The sequence below is a fragment of the Syngnathoides biaculeatus genome, chromosome 10 (genome assembly GCF_019802595.1).
Source record: "Syngnathoides biaculeatus isolate LvHL_M chromosome 10, ASM1980259v1, whole genome shotgun sequence".
In the NCBI taxonomy this organism is placed as follows: Eukaryota; Metazoa; Chordata; class Actinopteri; order Syngnathiformes; family Syngnathidae; genus Syngnathoides; species Syngnathoides biaculeatus.
In genome coordinates, this window is record NC_084649.1 from 20,163,208 (window position 1) to 20,182,500 (window position 19,293).

The 19,293-nt window shown below is 46.2% G+C and overlaps 1 protein-coding gene across 1 annotated transcript in view; it reads right to left on the minus strand.

Annotated features, from left to right (window-relative positions):
- Window positions 1-255: 255 nt before the first annotated feature.
- The window catches only part of stab1 (stabilin 1), a 61,989-nt gene continuing 42,951 nt past the window's right edge, over window positions 256-19,293 (minus strand). The window contains exons 53-69 of the mRNA XM_061831928.1: window positions 19,005-19,061; window positions 18,722-18,899; window positions 16,935-17,084; window positions 15,243-15,347; window positions 14,942-15,058; window positions 11,239-11,371; window positions 10,906-10,966; window positions 9,890-10,034; window positions 9,057-9,190; window positions 6,784-6,949; window positions 5,734-5,840; window positions 5,536-5,655; window positions 5,206-5,340; window positions 5,021-5,125; window positions 3,032-3,181; window positions 1,002-1,106; window positions 256-870 (exon numbers count right to left, since the gene is read on the minus strand). Of these exons, the coding sequence (XP_061687912.1) occupies window positions 790-870; window positions 1,002-1,106; window positions 3,032-3,181; window positions 5,021-5,125; window positions 5,206-5,340; window positions 5,536-5,655; window positions 5,734-5,840; window positions 6,784-6,949; window positions 9,057-9,190; window positions 9,890-10,034; window positions 10,906-10,966; window positions 11,239-11,371; window positions 14,942-15,058; window positions 15,243-15,347; window positions 16,935-17,084; window positions 18,722-18,899; window positions 19,005-19,061 (2,049 nt within the window). The 3' untranslated portion in view covers window positions 256-789. The remainder of the gene's footprint in view (window positions 871-1,001; window positions 1,107-3,031; window positions 3,182-5,020; window positions 5,126-5,205; window positions 5,341-5,535; window positions 5,656-5,733; window positions 5,841-6,783; window positions 6,950-9,056; window positions 9,191-9,889; window positions 10,035-10,905; window positions 10,967-11,238; window positions 11,372-14,941; window positions 15,059-15,242; window positions 15,348-16,934; window positions 17,085-18,721; window positions 18,900-19,004; window positions 19,062-19,293) is intronic.

Genomic DNA, 19,293 nt, shown 5'->3' on the forward strand with positions numbered 1-19,293 from the left:
ATGAAATTTAAGATCGTCAATCAAGTGTCATCCAAAGTGGTGAAAAACGTTTGATGCTTTAGGTAGCTCTGGTGGTTCCTACTGTAGGAAGTTTTGGGAGAGTAGCGCAAGTGCAAAACGGATTTTGAAGTGGTGGAAGTGGAAGTGTTAGTGGAAGACATGTGTTAATGACTCACAGAAAAGAAATCTTGCGGAAGCCAGCGACTGCAATAAAGATGTCTTTATTTGCGTGCGCATCCTGCTTAACCTGCCTTTGACGAGTGAACTTGTCATTTAAAAATCCAAACGTTCACTCCCATCGATAAATGTATTCGCCAATTGCGGTTTTTCTGGACAGGGAGGGCTGCAGGAGAGTCTGACACTGATCAACTGCTATTTTCAAAAACCCCGACTGTTTCTTGTGACTAACAATGTCAACCCTTACATCATTTAGAAGCGTAGCTGAATACTGTAGATCGTATGTCGTGATTATTTTTGTTTCTGGTCTTCAAAAAGGTTTACACTCGTAGAAAAACCACCACAGGACTGCAGACACCATAACTGATTTGTTCATCCGCTGTAGTTTTTGATTTTTTAGTGACCGGGTCAAACGGGTCTCAGTTTTCAATGATTCAACATTTGTGTGTGAACTGAGATGATTTGAGACAAAACCACGATACTCTCGTTTGGTAGAAAAATGATGAGTGCAAAACTTTATTGACAATCACTTCGTCTTCCTGTGGCTTTGATTTTTTGGATAGACAAAAACTCCCTAAGTTGGAAACTGGCGGGGTGGGGAGACAAGTACTTTTACTGGTCCAGATCCAGGATCTTTGAGGGTTCCTCGGGTTCTGCCGCCTCCGCCTCCGCCTCTGCCTCCTGACTGGTCTCCTGTCAGAGGATTGTGATTTAGACAGACTAATTGTCCAGATGAGGACCGGGTCACACGGTCTACTACATGTGAAGCGGTATCGACTGACATGTAGACCAGCCAATGTGGTTTCAGTGTGTCGAGGGCTCACCCCAAAAGGCTCCGCGAAGGCTCTGGAGCCGCTGTACAAAGGATTTGGGATGGAGACCAGGGCGGGTTTGGACGGGCCCCCCGCCGGATTGTCCTCATCTTCATTCTGTTACGCGAGGGGAGTGGTCGTTAGCTATTGAGAGCGGCGGGCGGTGAATTAACTCCGTTTAGGACGAATACCGGTTGCAGGAAGTTACTCTAATTCCTCGCAATTGGATGACTTTCATTGGGTAGCATTTCTCTTTTAACCAATCAGATTTCAGCCTTTTAATGTTGCCAGAATGTATTTATTGCAAAGTCGGACAATGACTGTCGGCCGTAACGACATAGAAAAACCCATCAAACTAGTTGTCCGCTCTAGCAAACTTTTGTGACTGGACGCTTGCTGCTCATCCAATCACAAATCTAACACCGTCGTTGTTAGATCGTTGTTAGACTGACTGTCACCGGGAAAGGATCGATAAGATGGTAGCGGCCATGTCGCTTTGGTTCAAAAAGCTAGAACTAAACACGCCATCCAAACCAGTAGAATCTGGAACGGCAGCTCATCGGAACGTGACGAAAACGGTTGACGCTCGGAAGCCTGGAGTTGCTCGCGTGTTCCGCGACCGTAGAGCTCGTGCGGGTGACGTCACAGTTTCCACGGCGCTATACTGCCGGTCGAACAGAGCTGCTCGACACTGAACCGGAGGAGAATATTTACAATGCCCGAGACTGGTTGTGCTGTTGGTTGTCACAACAGACGAGACAAATATTCAAAGAGATCATTCTATGGAATAGACCAGAAAATATCGATGGATTTCGGCAATTAAACGTGATGGATGGTACCCGACGAAAATACAAACGCGTCTGTGTAGCGATCGCTTCATTTCAGGTCGGAATTATTCTCAATCTAGAATTACCAAAAAGTATTTACAATGCCAAGTTGGGTCATTTGAGAACAATGCGTATTTAAAAAAAAAAAAAAAAAAATGTCCGTCACAGAGGATTACGGGGGTAAAGTGTGGCCGCAATCGCTTCCGTGTACATTCAGTGGAGACAATGCCATCATCTTTTTTTAATCATAGTTGATGAATGAGAGTTTGTGTAAAACCAGGGGTCATTTATTTAAATATTGGTATCTGTATTGAATATTAGGTGAAAAGATCGATGGATTCCGGCAAAGGTTAACGTGTAGCCGAACACACTTCCGTGTTCACGAGCAGTCTCTTTGTTGAGAACAGATCCAGCAACGAAGTATTTGTCGGTGTCCAGACTTTTCTACGCTTTCAAACTTTTCTGTGTAAATCTCGATGACTTACTCACCAGATCCGTGTGTAGATCCAGTTGTCCAAGACAAGCGGAAGCAAATTAACAGTCCACTTTATCGGCCAAAACATCGACTTCAGCATTAAATACGGGTCCTCTATGCCGTGTTTATCTAATTTTCCACATATCGTTTATTTTCACCTTCTAAACGTTTAACGGTATCGGACAAGACTCTGGGCGTCGTGCTATAAGACATTTTTGTGTCGTCTCCAACCGAGTTAGCGTCGAACAATGCTCGACCGGCAATGTGGCGACGTAAACAAAAGTCACGTGATTTTGTGACGTAGGCGCACGAGCTCTATTGAAGACCTCGAGGGGCTTTGTTCACATCAGTGGTTGGTTGGCGGATTTGTAATGTGCAGTTAGCTAGCTAGCTAGCTCTCGCTCTCTCTCTCTCTCTCGCTCTCTCTCTCTCTCTCTCTCGCGCTAGCCTGGCTGTTTTAGTTCAAAGTTAAAAACAACTGAAATGGACTCAGGCAGTGATTCTTTCGTGTACCAGGCTGAGTATTAGTGAGCATTGTGTAATCTGGTACAAAAGAAATGGAATGATTGGTCTGGTGTTGAGTCTACAATGAAACCCATGTCAATAGTATCAGTCAATCCAGTGAAGAAGGAAATTAAAAATGTCGTTTTCATGAGTTTCAATTGCCTAACATCCCCCCCAGGAAAAAAAAATGGAACAAGTAAAACAAAAATGGCCGGCATAGGGAGAGCGTATCTTACTTTGAAGTACTGAAACCTGAAGGCGTCCGTCTTGTGCTTGAAGACGTAGTAGCCGATCACGGCCGCCACGCCGGTCAGCAGCAGCGACACCAAGATGGCCGACACGGCGCCGCTGGAGTGGGCGCGGCTGTGCCAGGCGTGAGTGGGAGCCTGGGGAAAAAAAAAAAAATGAATTACCTCGGTAACGCCGTGACGGCGGTCCATATAAGCGTTCTGGTAACCACGGCGATTGGAATGAATTCAAGCAGTGGAAGGGAAAAAAAATGGATTCTTCAAGTACTGATATCAGGACCAACAAAAAAAGTACATTTAAAATTATTGGAAGCCACTACAACTATTTGAACATGCACATAAATATAAATCAACATAATAATGATTCATTTGAAATGCATTGCACATCTATTAGTTGAATAAAAGTTGTACTAAAACAAATATTTTGAGAACAAACTGTTAGTTTGCTTTTAGAATGAAAAATAGCATAATATAACATTATATTGAATTCAAAAAATACAATGGCACACTGTAATTAAAGTGAAACTGTCATGAAATGCATAATTTTGAGTATGTTATTAATGGAAAAAAAGGCTGCTGCAATGGACCCATCCGTTTTTTTCCACCACACAACATGATTTTGACGTATATGGCTTTTTATAACGCCCGCCATGAAAATCCTCTCGACGGAGTTGTTTTTGAGAAGAAGCAGGAAGTGACGTACCTGACGGGACAACCCTCAACTGGACTCGTTTGTTTCTATTAGTTTTACCACCGGGAAAGTAGCGCGTTGTTCCTTCGTCTTAGCCAAAATGCCGGCTCGTTGTATTGCTGGATATTGTTCGAACACTCGGGAAGATGGATTCATTCTTCATACTTTTCAAAAAATACCGGGTTCGTCGTGAACACTGGATTTCACGGGTGCAAAGGACGAGCGCTTTGTGGGTTCAAAATGACAGGTAGGTGTCTATACGGGTACTAAATAAAAAACAATAGTTGGGGGGGGGTGTAATCCGTAAATCAGGGGTGCTAAATGTGTCGATGTACCCGTTGGCTTCACCTGGCCTGGCTCATCCATACTGTCTGGGAGTCTGTTGTTAGTTAGAAGTGATCCGCATATCATCTAAATATGGCTTGAAACGATAGGGTAATATTGCCCTGGTCACTTCACTCGATTGTGAGATGTTTTCTTCTTCGAAAAGCGCTTCCGCGTCCCATAGTAGGCGGCACAGCGTGTTCTCAATGGCGAACGTCGCGGTGTGACATCATGGACAGAAGATGCAGCCAATATGGCGACCACTTTGATGTCGAATGAGACTTCCGCAACTTTGCGCACGAATGACGCGCTCTCCGCTCATATTTATTTTTTCGTATGGACATCGAAGAGAATAATGTTATATGTATTTTTCATGACAATATCTATTTTAGAATGTTTATAGGCATGACACCTGACCTTTAAACAGAATGTAAAGAATGAATCATATTTTGAAAGACTTTCTGCTTCAATTCAATGGACATCCAAAGACCATCACAGCAGATTATGAGAGTCCCTCCCCTGGAACAATACACCCCTGCAATTTATCCTCACGGAATACGGATAAAGTAATTCTATTAATTTAATGTTTTTTTTAGCAGCAGCATTCATAAGTCAGGGCACACATACAACCAAATTATTTGCAATCCACAGCCATCTCATGTAAAAAAAAAAAAAATGTATAGATCGTATTTCCAGCACCATGGCATTGCGCCCTTTACTTTATGCGTCCCTGCTAAGTTTTGTGCATGTCAGACGCGGGACGCATATCAAACGAGATCCCTGGATGTTGTGCTGCTCATCCTCAAACAAAGTGACTCAATTAGCTGCAGTAAAACAAGTCATTTTTCACAATTCACTTAAATTATATTTGATGCTTACAATACAACTAAGAACTTTATTGAATGTCTACACACGTCTTGTAGAGCATAACTTACATGATATTTAATATTTATCAAGCTGACCTGAGGCGGTGGAGCCGTAAGCGGCGCTTCGATGACGTGGACGATTCCGTTCACCGCCGGGATGTCCCACGCCAGTAGGAGGCGCTGGTTCACAAGTTTACGACTCTTTGGGGGGAGGGGGAGGGAAAAACAAATTGAAATAAGGTAGCGGGGGATTAGTGTGTGTGCTTGTGTATGTGTGCGACCTCGTTGTTGCCATGGGTAACAGACAAGTTGAAGCCGAGCCTGGACGGGATGACTTCCTGGTGTCGCAGCTCCTTAAATGGTCGTCTGACGTGATTGGTGGAGATGTGATACTCCACATCCCGACCAGAGAGCACCTAGCGTGCACGTTAGGAAATACACAAAAAAAACAGAAGTTATCACAAAGTCTTGAAATAATACATAAAGTAGAATATATGTTCACCTTGAACAATAAAAATAGAAAAACCTAATATAAGACACACAGTAAAAAATATTTTTCACCATTGCCAGCATGTACAGTAGGAAAGCAAAGGTGTGGCGGGGGGCCTCACCTGGCTGGGGTTGAAACCGGCATCGTGCGGGACAAACAGGGTCACCTCCGACTGCCTTTGAGACAAAAAGTCTACAAGACGCTGGCCCTCTGCGGAGAAACCGCCGTAGTCCAATAGGAACTAAAAACAAAGAAAGGGTTAAAGCTTGTGATTGTACCGATGTCCTTTCGGGGATTGAAGAGTTGTGAGGTGATTTACCTTGTAAAAGATGGAGAAGTTGCTGTACGACGCCAGGACGTCAGTCAGGACGCCGTTACAGAATAAACCGTCCCCTATGTAGCCGTCAGGACATTCGCAAGTCACGTCTGCAAACACCATTTGGATTCGATTCAAATTTTGAAATCATCTTTCTATACATCTCAACTTCAATTATAATTCAGAGCATTCCACCTTCAAAATTTCACGTCCTTGCCGACCAAAAAAAAAGCAATTTAATTCATACATTTTTCAGTATTTGACATTTTCCATGAAAAAAATTCTTGTGGAGTCACGATCGGCCTTCACGGACGACATGGAGCTGTTGGCTAAGAACAAGAGCGACCTCAGCTCCGGGATTCACCGCATTTGGATATCTGAGTGACGACATCAGAACGTGGTTCACACGAGATAAGTGGGGGCAAATGACATCGAGGCGAGAGATGTTCAACAACCAAAGGGCAACGTAACACGTGCAGGACTTCCCCAGACATATGGCAATCATCAGGAGGCAGCTCGAAGGCATCCAGAGTCAAATATCCCAAGAGGGGGAGGCAGAACCTGAAGTGTCAGCTGAATGGCAAGAATAAGATCCAGACCCATAATACCCCTGCGCTGCCAGTAATCAGTTATCCTGTTGGCCACTTGAAGAGACAAAAGCCACTGATTTCAACCAAGAACTGCCCTTACAGTGCACGGGTGGTTCCACCCCACGTTCAGGACCCTGGGGCTTTACAGAAAGCGCAAAGAAGCAGATCGAGGACTATCTTGGAGAGAGAATTCTTTGAATGCCATGCTTCAGACTGAGAAAATATACCAGGAGGTGGGAAAAGCTGGATGGAAAGAATCATGGTAGCACAAGAACAAACCCTAAACACAGGATCGATAGAGGCTGGGAGGTCTCCCACATCAGAGAGGACCCCAGGACTGCAAGACTTTTCACTCAAAAATAGGCAACTTTTCAATTCCCAAGGCATTTGGGGTATGTACGGATTTACGTCTAATCCCCTAGACCCAAAAAGTTCAAGAAACATTTAGAAAGCTGGGAGTTACCTGAGAGTCTGTAGCAGTACGCGTCGTACGTGCTGCTCTGGTCCACGGGTTCCTTGTAGAGGACCACGCCCACATGGTTCTCACCGCACTTCATGCTCGGGAAGCGGGTGGGGTACCCGACTTTCCCGCCGTCCATCCAGCCGGCCACGCAGTGATGCATCCCCAACTGGAAGGAAGCACAGCGGCTGCGTCAACAAGAATTTTATGGACTGAAAAGGGGGGAAATACTGATGCAATTGAGAAAAATAGTTCCATAGAATGAGAAAGATTATGTAAATTGATTAAAATACCTAAATTCTATTTTTTCTATCCATCCACCCATGCACCTTCTAGCGCTTGTCCGAGAGCCGAGAACCAATTTAACGACCTCGGTGACCTCAACCCCAGAGATAGGAAAGCCCACCTCAGGATACCCAGACTCTGCTTCCTCGTGGGAATGCATGTTGGTGGAATTGAGAAGGTCTTTGAAGTACTCTCTACACCTAGTCACAATGTCTCAAGTCGAGGACAGTAGTGCCCAATCCTCACATACACAGTGTTGATGGTGCACTACTTCCCCTACCTGGGACCCCGGATGGGTGACTGAAATTTCCTCAACGCTGTCCAGAAGTCTTTCTCCATGGCCTCACCAAACACCTCCCGTTCCCAAGTTTTTGCTTCAGCCACCACCAAAGCTGCATTTCTTTTGGCTAGCCGGTACCCATCAGTTGCCTCAGGAGTCCTTCTGGCCAAATTGCCCAATAGGATTTCTGCCACCACAGGCACTGTGACCACCTTACGGCCACAGCTCCGGTGTTCCGCCAAAGCAGTGGAGGCGTGGAACATGGTCCACTCGGACTCACTGTCCCAGGGATCCCATCGCCAAAGTTCTTTCATAGGTGGGAGTTGAAACTCCTCCTGACATGGGATTTTGCCAGATATTCTGGAAGACCCTCACAATACGTTTGGGGTTGCCAACTCCCACTCGTCCATGACATGCAGCACAAGTCCGGTGACACAACCGCAAAGTCAATTATTGAACTGTGACCTAGGGTGTCCTGGTGCCAAGTGCACATACGGACACCCTTATGCTTGAACATCGTGTTCGTTATGGGCAATCTGTGATGCGCACAGAAGTCCAGTAACAGAATTGGGTTCTGATCGGGGTCGGGGGTATTCTTCCCAATCATGCCCTTCGAGGTCTCACTGTCACTGAGCAGAACGGTGGCGTCCCCAGTGGGAGCGCTCTCTAGCACCCCATCTAAGAACTCCAAAAAGGGTGGGTACTCTGAAGTCTTGTTTGATGGATAGGCGCAAACAAGTCAGGAGCTGCCACTAGCCTCTCCTCCATCGGGGTGGACCCCAACGTACAGGTGCTGAGCTGAGAACTTAGTATAGCCAACACCTGCTCCCTGCCTCGCACGGTGAGTAACTCCTCAACCTCACACGGGTCGATCGGGCTTCTTGCCTGCCAGAGACCCTTCCATGACCTTAGAGCCAGCTTCTGATCAGCTCACAAAGGTCCCTGCCTTCGGCCATCGGCCAACTCATACTGCACCTGGCCCCTCCCATTGGTGCTGAACCCATAGACCCATGGGACCCTTTTGGACAGTGGCTAGCAGAGACCCATGGGTGGAGGCCTGGCCACCAGGAACTCGCCTTCGAGCCCCGCCTCCAGGCCTGGCTCCAGAAGGGGTCCCGGTGACCCACGTCTGGGCAAGGCAAACCTAGATCCATTTTTTGTAACTGCCATTGGGATTTATGGATCCCTGTTTTGTCTGGTCCCTCAGCTCGGACCCGTTAGCCGTGGCTGACCCTATCAGGGGCGTAAAGCTCCAGACAACTTAGGTCCTCGGATCACTGGGACACAAAAATCCCTCCGCCACAATAAGGGGGCACTTTTTCCATGTTTAAAAAAAAAATCAAGAGACATTTTCCAAATCCAAGCCATCCTTCTATAGTTCTTTCTCAAAGATGGCAAAATTCTCAAATTATTGGAAACGTTTGTACCTAATGTTGCATATTTTTAACCTGATTCAAAACATTCCGTCTTTAAAATGTAATTTTTAAATGTATACATTTTCAGTATCTAAATTCTACGATACACAATGTTGATTCTTTTATTTTCGATTATTGTTAACAAAGGCAAAAGTAATCAAATCAAATTTAAAGTTGTAACAAAATTGTAAACAAAGATGAATAACGGTGTAACAGATTCATTTTTTTCCAAATTGGCCCCAAGTATATATCTTTTTTTCTGTGTACCCCAGATGAAAACCGCGGACGAGGGCTACCTGTTGCGCGTCGCTCAGCTGTTTGAAGTTGGCCAGCACGCCACCGTCGGCCCGGCACGCCTCTTCCGCCTGACTGAAATTCATTTTGTACTTCCCGTCCGGCGAGCGCAGGTGGAACACTCCCGCCGTGTTGGCTGGAAAAACAAAGCGGCACGTCGGCGGCGAGGTTACGTGCGGTAACGTCCCCCGAGGCGAGGTGAATGCCGTCAGTTACCACGGCAACCCAGCAACTGCTGAGCACGGCCTTTGAAAAACGACTGCGCCCCCCCCCTTCCTCCGGGGTAGCGGTTACCATGGTTACTACCGTACGTTGCCAAAGTAATTACACTCGGTAGGGTTGTTACCATGGTAACAGATGCGGGTGCATTCCCATGGAAACGCACGTTGAACAGATTACCAGGGTAGCAAAAACAAAGCATGCATATGGTGTACAGTTACACGGTTACTGTGGTAACAGAGGCTACGGAAATGTGTTGCTGTTGACGTGGTAACAGACGTCTTGCGGAAAGGTTATCCCGGTCCAAAATTTGTTACCATGGTAACAGACATCTCGCGCGCATTCATATCTGGTAACTTGGGTACTCAAATGCACTTTGTATGTAACGCGGGTCATCACAGCCAGCAATGGTCACAAGACGTCTGTTTCCATGGTAACAGGCACCTTACAGAATGGTAACAAAAGATGAATGTTATTCAAGCCGTCGTGGATAGAGATCACAAGATGTCTGTTGCCGTGGCAACAGACATCTTTTGGAAAGGTTACAAGCGAGCGCTGGGTTTTCCGTGGTCACAGACGTTGCTGCGACCCCGAACGACCCGGAGAGAGGTGTTACCGTGGTAATGCAAGTCCTTGCAGGAGGCCACGGCGTGGCAGCCGCCGTTGTCCTCCAGGCAGCGGTCGATAGGGGGCACCACTTTCTCCAGGCACTGGACCCCGTTGCCAACGTAGCCCGGCGAGCACTCGCACTCACGCTCGTTCTGTAGGGTCGAGGATTTGCGACGCGCACATTTAAAAATGCAGCAATTTGTGAAATGCACTAAAACTGAGCTAACAGAGACAACGTCACGCGCGACCGCTGTCGTTCCTCGACTCTAACGTCAGAGCAGTGGCTGTAAACATGTCTTCGATCGGGTTTCTGTGAGTCAGTCTCAGGGGTTCAGCGGCGGGTGTGCACGCAAAAGCCTTTTCACACTGCATTTAGCGCGGCGCACCGATCCACTGCGGATGTGCTGCAAAGGCGTGACAAGGGAATGCGACATCGCGTCGTGGCTCTCCGCTTCGAGAGGTAACAGCAGCACACGGACGCGAATAGAAGCATATGGACTGAGGGGGTCCCTGTACCGTATTTTTAATACAGTGATGAGCCAATGAAACATTTATATCCTTTCACACTCTGAACAGGTTTCTCAGACAAAACTGTCAATGATGTGGCCAGCAACGTGGGTGCTAACGCTGTACGTTAACAAAGGTAAAGCGAACAAAAATGGAAGCTAGTCTCAGAGGCTAAGACCTGACACAGACGTTGGAAGCAAAAGTTGATCTTCCTCACGTCTAATGTCATTATACATGAATGTTATGTCAGTTTTTTTTCCGGTGGCATGGGAATTCACAACAAAGTGCGTCGTGGGTCAGCTGGTCTGGCCGCGCGCAATATGTTATTTACGGGTTTTGTCGGGGGTGTTCGAGTACCGATTTTCGTTCGAAAAACGATTTGTTCGAAAACGGCGACGTTGGAGAACCCAGGCTTTTACTGTATATGTAATAATAATATTACTTCACATTGGAGGGTTTATCGTACATATGAATTTTGGGCAAAATCTTCCTTTAAACGTATACGTTGATACCCACCGGGCCTGTGAACTTGCAGGTTGCAAAGTCGCTACAGCCGCCATTGGTCTCCGCCACACACCTGGAAAACACAGTCCTCATTTTACCCCTTGTGGGCGCCCGGGAACTCCAAAAAGGCTTTTTCTAACGCTAGCCATAAATTTCAGGTTTTTGCCATGTTGTTAGCTACACATTATTTGATATCTGTTATTTACATATTGCATTTTTGTACAATGGCAATGTTTTGTATAACCGGGAATGCCCAGGTACCAAATACATTTCACGGTCCGCCATTGTTTTTTTTCCGTTGCACAAACCTCCACAGCATGAAAGTAATCTGTCGCCGGCGCTCACCTGTTAATGGCGTCGCAGGCGTAGCCGTCACCCTGGTAACCGGCGCGACAGGTGCAGTTGACTCGCAGTCCCTTCTGGTTGCAGTCAGCTTCCTGGTGACAGCCACCGTTGTACTCGGCGCACAGATCCAGAGCTGCGAGGCGTTTGAAATCCGTCAAAATCCGCGGAAAGAACGTAGCGCTGGCCTGCTGCTAAAAATGAATCCGCGTCGGAAACGTAGCTCACATTATGTCACTTGTTGCTAGGCAGAATTTGTAAAGCTGATTCAGGATTTACTCACTAAGCTTGAGATCCAGGTTAGATTAGAACGCTCTGTCCCGGCGACTAAGACAATTCGGTGCACAAGTGGAATGACTGTCATACTAGCACATTTTTTTTGCTATCTTGTAGACAACTTTGTCGTAGTACTAGAACAACAAGCTAAACATGGGGCAAATTTGTACAATGATTGACATCTGCCCAAGATGGACGTTGGATTCATTCTTCATACTTTTCAAAAAGACTCGGTTCGCTGTGAAAAAAGGATTGCACAGGTGCAAAGGACGAGAGCTTTGTGGGTTCCCAATGACAGGTAGGTGTGTAAAGAGTTACTAAAAAAAAAAAAAACAATAATGGTGGGGGCGGGGGACGTAATCCTCTTAGAATGTAACAAAAGAGCTGCAGACGTAAGTTAGGGGTGCGAAATGCGTCGCGGCTAAGTGTCCCATCGTCGGCACCGTTGTTTTTCGCCCGAGCGCGACGAGCCGATCACAACTTCGGCCGGGGTGGCTCATCGCGGCACCGAGCCGGGCCGCTTTACGGCGTTGTCGTCGCTCGCGGCTGAGTGCGCTATTGTCGGCGTTGAAAAATCATCATGTTCATACAGCCGCCGATGATGGCTCACTCAGCCGCGAGCGACGACAACGCCGTAAAGCGGCCCGGCCCGGCTCGGTTCATCATCTGAATCCGGGTTGGGATTTTTTCCCAATTGGAGCAGCTCCATGCACTATTCTTGCTCCCCACCTTTCCCCCCATTTTTTTTTAAATGACTAGTTGTCTCTTTCAATCAGAACCCGGCAGCTCAAACATGTGCAAAGATTTAGAAAAAGCAGATGGTAAAACTACAATTTGGCTAAAATTGAGTGAAAAATGTAATTCTCATAATATCTAAGAGTAAACAATTGTTTACTCAAATCCAAAATACATTTTTCAATACACTTTAAATAATATATCTACTATCTATTCAAGCTATATTACCAAATGTACTGTGTACATAAACCGTGAGATGAATATGCTAAACATTATTCTTCTCGCTCTCATACAGTGCAGACGTGTTTTTCCTTGCTCTGCAATTACATTTTTTGATGCTGATAAGCTTGTTTTTCGCCAAAAACAAACAAACAATTGAAGCGGCGACCCCTGGATACTTTTATGCTGGGACTGTCCGTTTTTGTCAGTTGTTGCCATATTCCAATCTTTTCTGATGCCCTCTCACCATTAAGTGAGCACGGCGCGCTAATTAGCACAAGCCTGGTGTTAGCAACAAGACCAGCTGTCAAAATCCCTCCCCTCTTCCGCTGACTCCTGCAGAGGATGTCAAACCCGGAAAAGAAAATCCACCGTCTTTAAGTGGATCTGGATGGAAATAGAAAGTCGGGGAATTAAACCACTCTGCCGACGTCTCAAAATGGTGAGAAGAAGTGACCTCACAGGCAGCCACTTAGCTTAGCAACGAGGGTGCCTCAACCCCGAGTGGGGGGCCATGGAAAGTCGAGTCACTTTTACAAGACCCCGACCAAGAATGCTCATCCCCTCCCATCACTGAAAGGTATGAAATTAAATCGTACAAGAAACGTTAATAGTTGGTGATGGAGTTGTCAAGCATGTGAAACATTTTTTTTGCAGTGAGAAGAACACCAAAGTACTGTACTGCGTTTTATATATGACACCGTGTCTGATACCGCTCGAAAAATCCTGGAGATCACTAATCAGCATCCAACTGGGAAATCCGTCATTTCACACACGGGGGGGCCTTGGATGTTCTCGAGCAGCAATCAGACGTACTGATATGAGATTTCGCTGATCGCCTAACAAAAGTGCAATGTTTGGATGGTGAGGTTTTTATAAACGGAGCTCTCCCACTTGTACGATTTAGAGACGAACATTTCTCGAGGCTCCGTCAAAAAATGTGGTCAAGCGAAGAGTGTACTGGATGATTTTGTGAGTTTCATTGAAAATTTCTACACCCACGCCCCATTGAGGCAAGTCCAATGCAAAACTGATTCTCTACTAGACCGAAACGCCATGTTAGGTCCGACAAATAGAGTGAGGACTCCTGTCAGTGTTGGAGTCCAGCCCACATTTTGCTAAGATCTTCAAATTCCCCCCTCGTCTGAAACCACGCTCCACTAAGATGCGAAGCGCCCCTCCTCTACACATGAAGAATCTTATCTGCAAATCTGACTGATATTTGCAGGGTCTTTTCCAGAATAACTCAGACCCTATGGAAATCAAGCATCTTTCATCCCTGTAATTACAAGGGACAGAAAGTTCGTCAACGAGATATGGCACAAAAAAAGTAGAACTACAAACCTAGTGAGGATAAAATGTGAATCTATCAATCCAAAGTCTCTAACTAGCCCTGCGAGACTAGCTCTTTTCAATATCATGGTCATGAGGTAATCGATGTTGAATAATGACATTACAACCCATCATTTGGACTTTTTGTTTTTAAATGAAAAATTCCAGAGGAGTACAGTTCAATAGCGGCGCCGTGTCAGTGTCTAAAGCAGATAAATAACTGGATGACCACAAATTGTCTTCAGTTAAACCACAACAAAACTGAGATAATGGTTTTCGGCAATAAAGAAGATTGACGTTTTTTGTTTTTTTTTTAATACCGGAGTCACACAATTTCAAAACCATACAGCAAGTCCAAAATTTTGCTGTTCTCAAAGATTCTGACATGACTTTGAACAGTAATATCAAACCACTGATTAAAACCCCTTTTTACTATCTGAAGAACATATCCAGAGCGAATGCTTCCATGTGTCAAGCAGACCAGGAGAAGCTTATCCATACTTTTATCTCAAGTAAACTTGACTATTGTAATGGTCTTCTGACTGGGCTCCCCCAAAAGAGCATTAAACAGCTGCAGCTCATTGAGAATGGTGCAGCTCAGGTCAGAGTATATAACTCAAACTCTAAAGTCTTTGCACTGGGTTCCAGTCAGCTTTAGAGTGGATTTGAAAGTTCTGCTACTCGTGTGTACTCCGGACCTAAACAGTTTCCGTCCTGAATACATGAAAGACATGCTAATGGAATAGAAACCCGGTAGGACTCTGAGGTCAAATAGTGGAGCACAGAGTCCAAGGCAAACATGAGGAACCCGTATTTAGACAAATGGAATAAGTTGCCAACAGAGGTCACGTCAGCCCCAAGTGGACATGTTTTTAAATCCAGTTTTTCCTCATGCTTTTTAGAATATATCCACTTTTCAATGATATGTATTGAACTGTACGCTGTTTTAATTGTAGTTTTTTTCAAATTTTTATTTTTTTCTGTTTTAAAAGTTATATTTCTTTGTATTGACATGCTTTGAATCTTGTCAAGTACAGTCTTGTGTATGAAATGCGCTATACAAATAAATTTGCTTGGCTTTTCAAACATTGATGAACTGAACAATTGAATTCAACGGAGCCGGAAAGGGAACGTCGGTACTCACGCGGCTCGGGAGCGCAGAAGGTCCCGTTGCCCTGAAAACCAGGTTTACACTGACACCCCACATTTGGCAAGCAATCGGCCTGAGTGTGACACGGGTGGCACTCTTCGGGGATGGAACCTGCACATGCGCACAGACGCAAAGTCAGACAGGCACAATTTGTCATCGTAAGCGGCAAACAGCTACACGTTATCGTCTGACCAACAATGTTGACAATCAAATGGCTGCTCTGTATTATCTATAAAATGGAGGAAAGCTGATGCTCAGCGCCTCCTGATGGCGCGCCTGCAACACGCGCGCTCACCCAAATCGATCTCGCAGCGGTCGCCCTTCCAGCCTGGCCGACACACGCACCGGCCGGATCCTTCCATGCCCTCGTCGCACCTTCCCTGCTTGCCGCACTCGCACTCTGACACACACAAACGCACATTCATCCGCAAACATACACAAACGTGAAAACACAATCACACACCCATCCACATGGACAAAAATACACTTTGCAAATGTTTTTATCCATCCATTTTCATTTCTCGCTAATCCTCACGAGGGTCGCGGGGAGCGCCGGAGCCTATCCTAGCTGTCAACGGGTAGGAGGCCGGGTACACCCTGAACTGGTCGCCAGCCAATTGCAGGGCACATGGAGACAGACAACAGTCGCACTCACGATCACACCTTGGGGCAATTTAGAGCGTCCAATTAATATATTTTTGGAATGTGGGAGAAAACCGAAGTGCCCGGAGGAAACCCACGCAGGCACGGGGAGAACACGCAAACTCCACACACGCGGGTCCGGGATTGCGAGGCCAAGGCTTTACCAGTTGAGTCTCCGTGCCGCCCTGCAAATGTTTTATTTTGGTTAAAAACAAGGTCTTTTCTTGGACTACTAGTGCAATTTCCGGCCTACAAGCCGCAACGTTTTCACACGCTTTGCGGTGATGCGGCTGATTTGTCTATTTTTTTCTAACGGCCGCAAGGGGGCACTCGAGCAGAAAAGGTAAGAGTGACACCGGTGGAATATATGTGCCGGGGAAGTGACTTTTACCAGCTATGTTAGTGCTGCACTAGCGTGTTGCAACTGTGTTAATAGTGTGTCTCAGTGATTTTTACCGTTAACCGTCAGTTTTATTAACCGGCTATCATTAGCACAGCGCTAGCGTTAAACTCTTTCTGTGTACCGTCTTTCTTTGTCAATATCTCATGTTTCAATGTGGGCACTTGCGGCTTTTACACAGCTGCGGCGTATGTATGTACCAAATGGTATTTCCTTTACAAATGTACTGGGTGAGGCTTATACCCAGGTGCGCTCTGTAGGCCTGGAATTACGGTGCATAAATCTGAAAATATCAACTGTTGAGTGGGTAAAATTTTCTCCGTTTTGACAATTTTCAAACAAGGGCTCCCAAAAAAAAAAAAGTTTAGCAGATTAATTTGATAATCAATTAGTTGTCAATGAACGCAACGCAATTTTACAGAAGTGATATTGTGCGTGTATTGCAGTTGTGTTGCGTCGCGCGAGGAGACGGCACAGCTGTGTGCTGTGTTGCTACGGCGACAGCCTGCCAAAAGGCAGCGCTCATTAAGGGTGCAATTGTTTTTTTGCACATGCGGCTCCTCGGCTTCCGAAGTCATCCGCCGCCAACGACCACGCTGAACTTTACCGATCAATCAATTTCGTTGGTTTCCTGAGTGGACGCCATCTTATGACAGAATTAATTCTACCTCGCAGGGGTGTCAATACTCCAAACCAGCAGGGGGCAACATATTACTGCCTGAGCCTTGTGCAGCCCTTGGATGTAAAGAACTTTTTATTATTCCAAATAAAATATAAACAATAACAGCAAATAGTACTAAACCCAAGGTAATTTTCTTTCATGTCCAATAAATTACTATGAAATATATTTTTAACCTAATTAAATACATTTTCCTACCACCAACAAGAAGAATCCCCAAGTTCCTGAGGTGGAAATCGGCCCCCACGTGGCACAAAACAACAAACCTGTGCAGTTGGCGCCGTAATGCCCCGGCGTGCACATCTCGCACGCGTCGCCTTGGAAACCGGACAGGCAATCGCACTTCCCCGTCCCGCGTAAGCCGTCGCTGCACTCGCCGTGGTCGCCGCATGGCGACTCCACGCCGCCGGGGCACGCTGGACAGCGAGAAAAAAAAAAAAAAAAAAAGACAACGTCCACTGCTTCAACATTTTGAAGATATCAAAAGTGATATCAAAAGCAAAACTAGGACATTTGACTTTTAGCTGGGATTCATCAAATTCACTTTAATCGGTGGCGAGTGTCTCAAAGCTTAGCTGTTCAAATCAGGTTTGTAAATCTCTAAAGACAAACAGATCCATGTTGATGGCGGCACTGCATCGCTTTGGATTTGAGATCAGCACCGCTTTTAGCTAGAAGATAAAGATTAGGCGGGTGAATCTCAGGTCATGCTATCAATTATGAAGGAGAGAAATGCCAGCATGTTAAAAGTCAGACAAATTTGGTACCTCACCCTCCAACGGTAGGTCACTTTTTTTTCACCCCCAAAAAAGACTTTCTGGCAAAAGCAACGCATGTTCTCCAGGCTTCTTCTTTTCTTTTCGGCTTGTCCCGTTAGGGGTCGCCACAGCGTGTCATCTTTTTCCATCTCGGCCCATCTCCTGCATCTTCCTCGCTAACACCCACTGTCCTCATGTCCTCCCTCTTTGGTCTTCCTCTCGCTCCATCCTCAATATACTCACTCATTCGCCTTTGGACATGTCCAAACCATCAAAGTCTGCTCTCTCGAACCTTGTCTCCAAAACATCCAACTTTGGCCGTCCCTCTAATGAGCTCATTTCTAATTCACTCCAAGCGAGAACCTCAACGTCTTCATTTCTGCCACCTCCAGTTCTGCTTCCTGTTGTCTCTTCAGTGCCACCCTCTCTAATCCGTCCATCATGGCCGGCCTCACCACCGTTTTACAGACTTTGCCCTTCATCCTAGCGGGGACTCTTCTGTCACATAGAACACCAGACACCTTCCGTCTTGGATCCGTTTCTTCACTTCCTTGCCACACTCACCATCGCTCTGTATTGTTGACCCAAAGTACTTGAAGTCGTCCACCCTCGCCATCTCTTCTCCCTGGAGCTTCACTCCTCCTCCTCCGCCCCTCTCATTCACGCACATATATTCTGTTTTACTTCAGCTAATCTTCATTCCTCTCCTTTCCAGTGCGTGCCTCCATCTTTCTAATTGTTCCTCCGCCTACTTTCACTTCAGATCACAATATCATCTGCGAACATCATAGTCCAAGGGGATTCCGGTCTAGCCTCATCTGACAGCCTATCCTTTACTACAGCAAACAGGAAGGGGCTCAGCGCGGATCCCTGACACGGTCCCATCTCCACCTTAAATTCTTCTGACACACCTACTGTTCTGCTGCCCTCATACATGTCTTGTACTATTCTAACATACATTCTACCATTCTACCCATGTTCGACAGTGAAGTACTAAAGAACATTTAAAAACAGAAAAATGTTTTTTTTCCCCACTCATGGTACACTTTATCGAACACACTTTTCTTGAAAAGATGAAAAAAGGCTGGCAGTCACGTTTTGAAATGATCGATCTTGGTCTCGTTACTTTCCATCAGAATATCCTGGCATTAGAACACGGCCGTGTAGACCTTTTATCCCCACTAAATCCGCGTATCTTTTACGGACCTTTTGTCTCATATCAAATGATGTGCCCCGGCTCAATTTGGCAACACGGACTTAAGTCTTGTGTGTGTCGGTCCGGGTCGTCCGCTCACCCTCACAGTCTCGGCCGTAGTGGTTTTTGCAGCACTTCTGGACCCAGCCCGGAAAGTTGCACAATCGCTTGCAGCCGAAAGTCCTGAGCGAGGTGAATGGGTTCTCCAGGCCCGTAGACCAGCGCATGTAGCCCAGCGAGTACTTGCTGCGAACTCTCAAGCAACTCTCCACGCGACCCTGAGGGGGGGAAAAAGACGCTGCGCTTCACTTTCTCTGTTTTTGCGGCTTGAAACCGAACACCGCAAGGAGGAGGGGCAGGACCGCATGAAGCGGGGGTCTTACCGTGTCCTGGTGTCGGATGGGGCAGGGTGGAGGGAAGAGACAGCGGCCACAGCGACCCTGTTTGGATTTCACGCAGATTCATCACATTTGGCAAGAGTATTGCAAGCTCAGTTGTGTCAGTGTGGCCCCATTTTAGCTCCGCCCCCTAAAATACGGACAACTGAGATGACGAAAAAGAGAATTTCGACAATTTAGCGCAAAATTGTTCTCGGCCTTTGTACGATTTCAACGCTTTTGAAACAAAAGATGAAAATGAACAGATGCCAATACTTGCTACTCCTTACGTCAT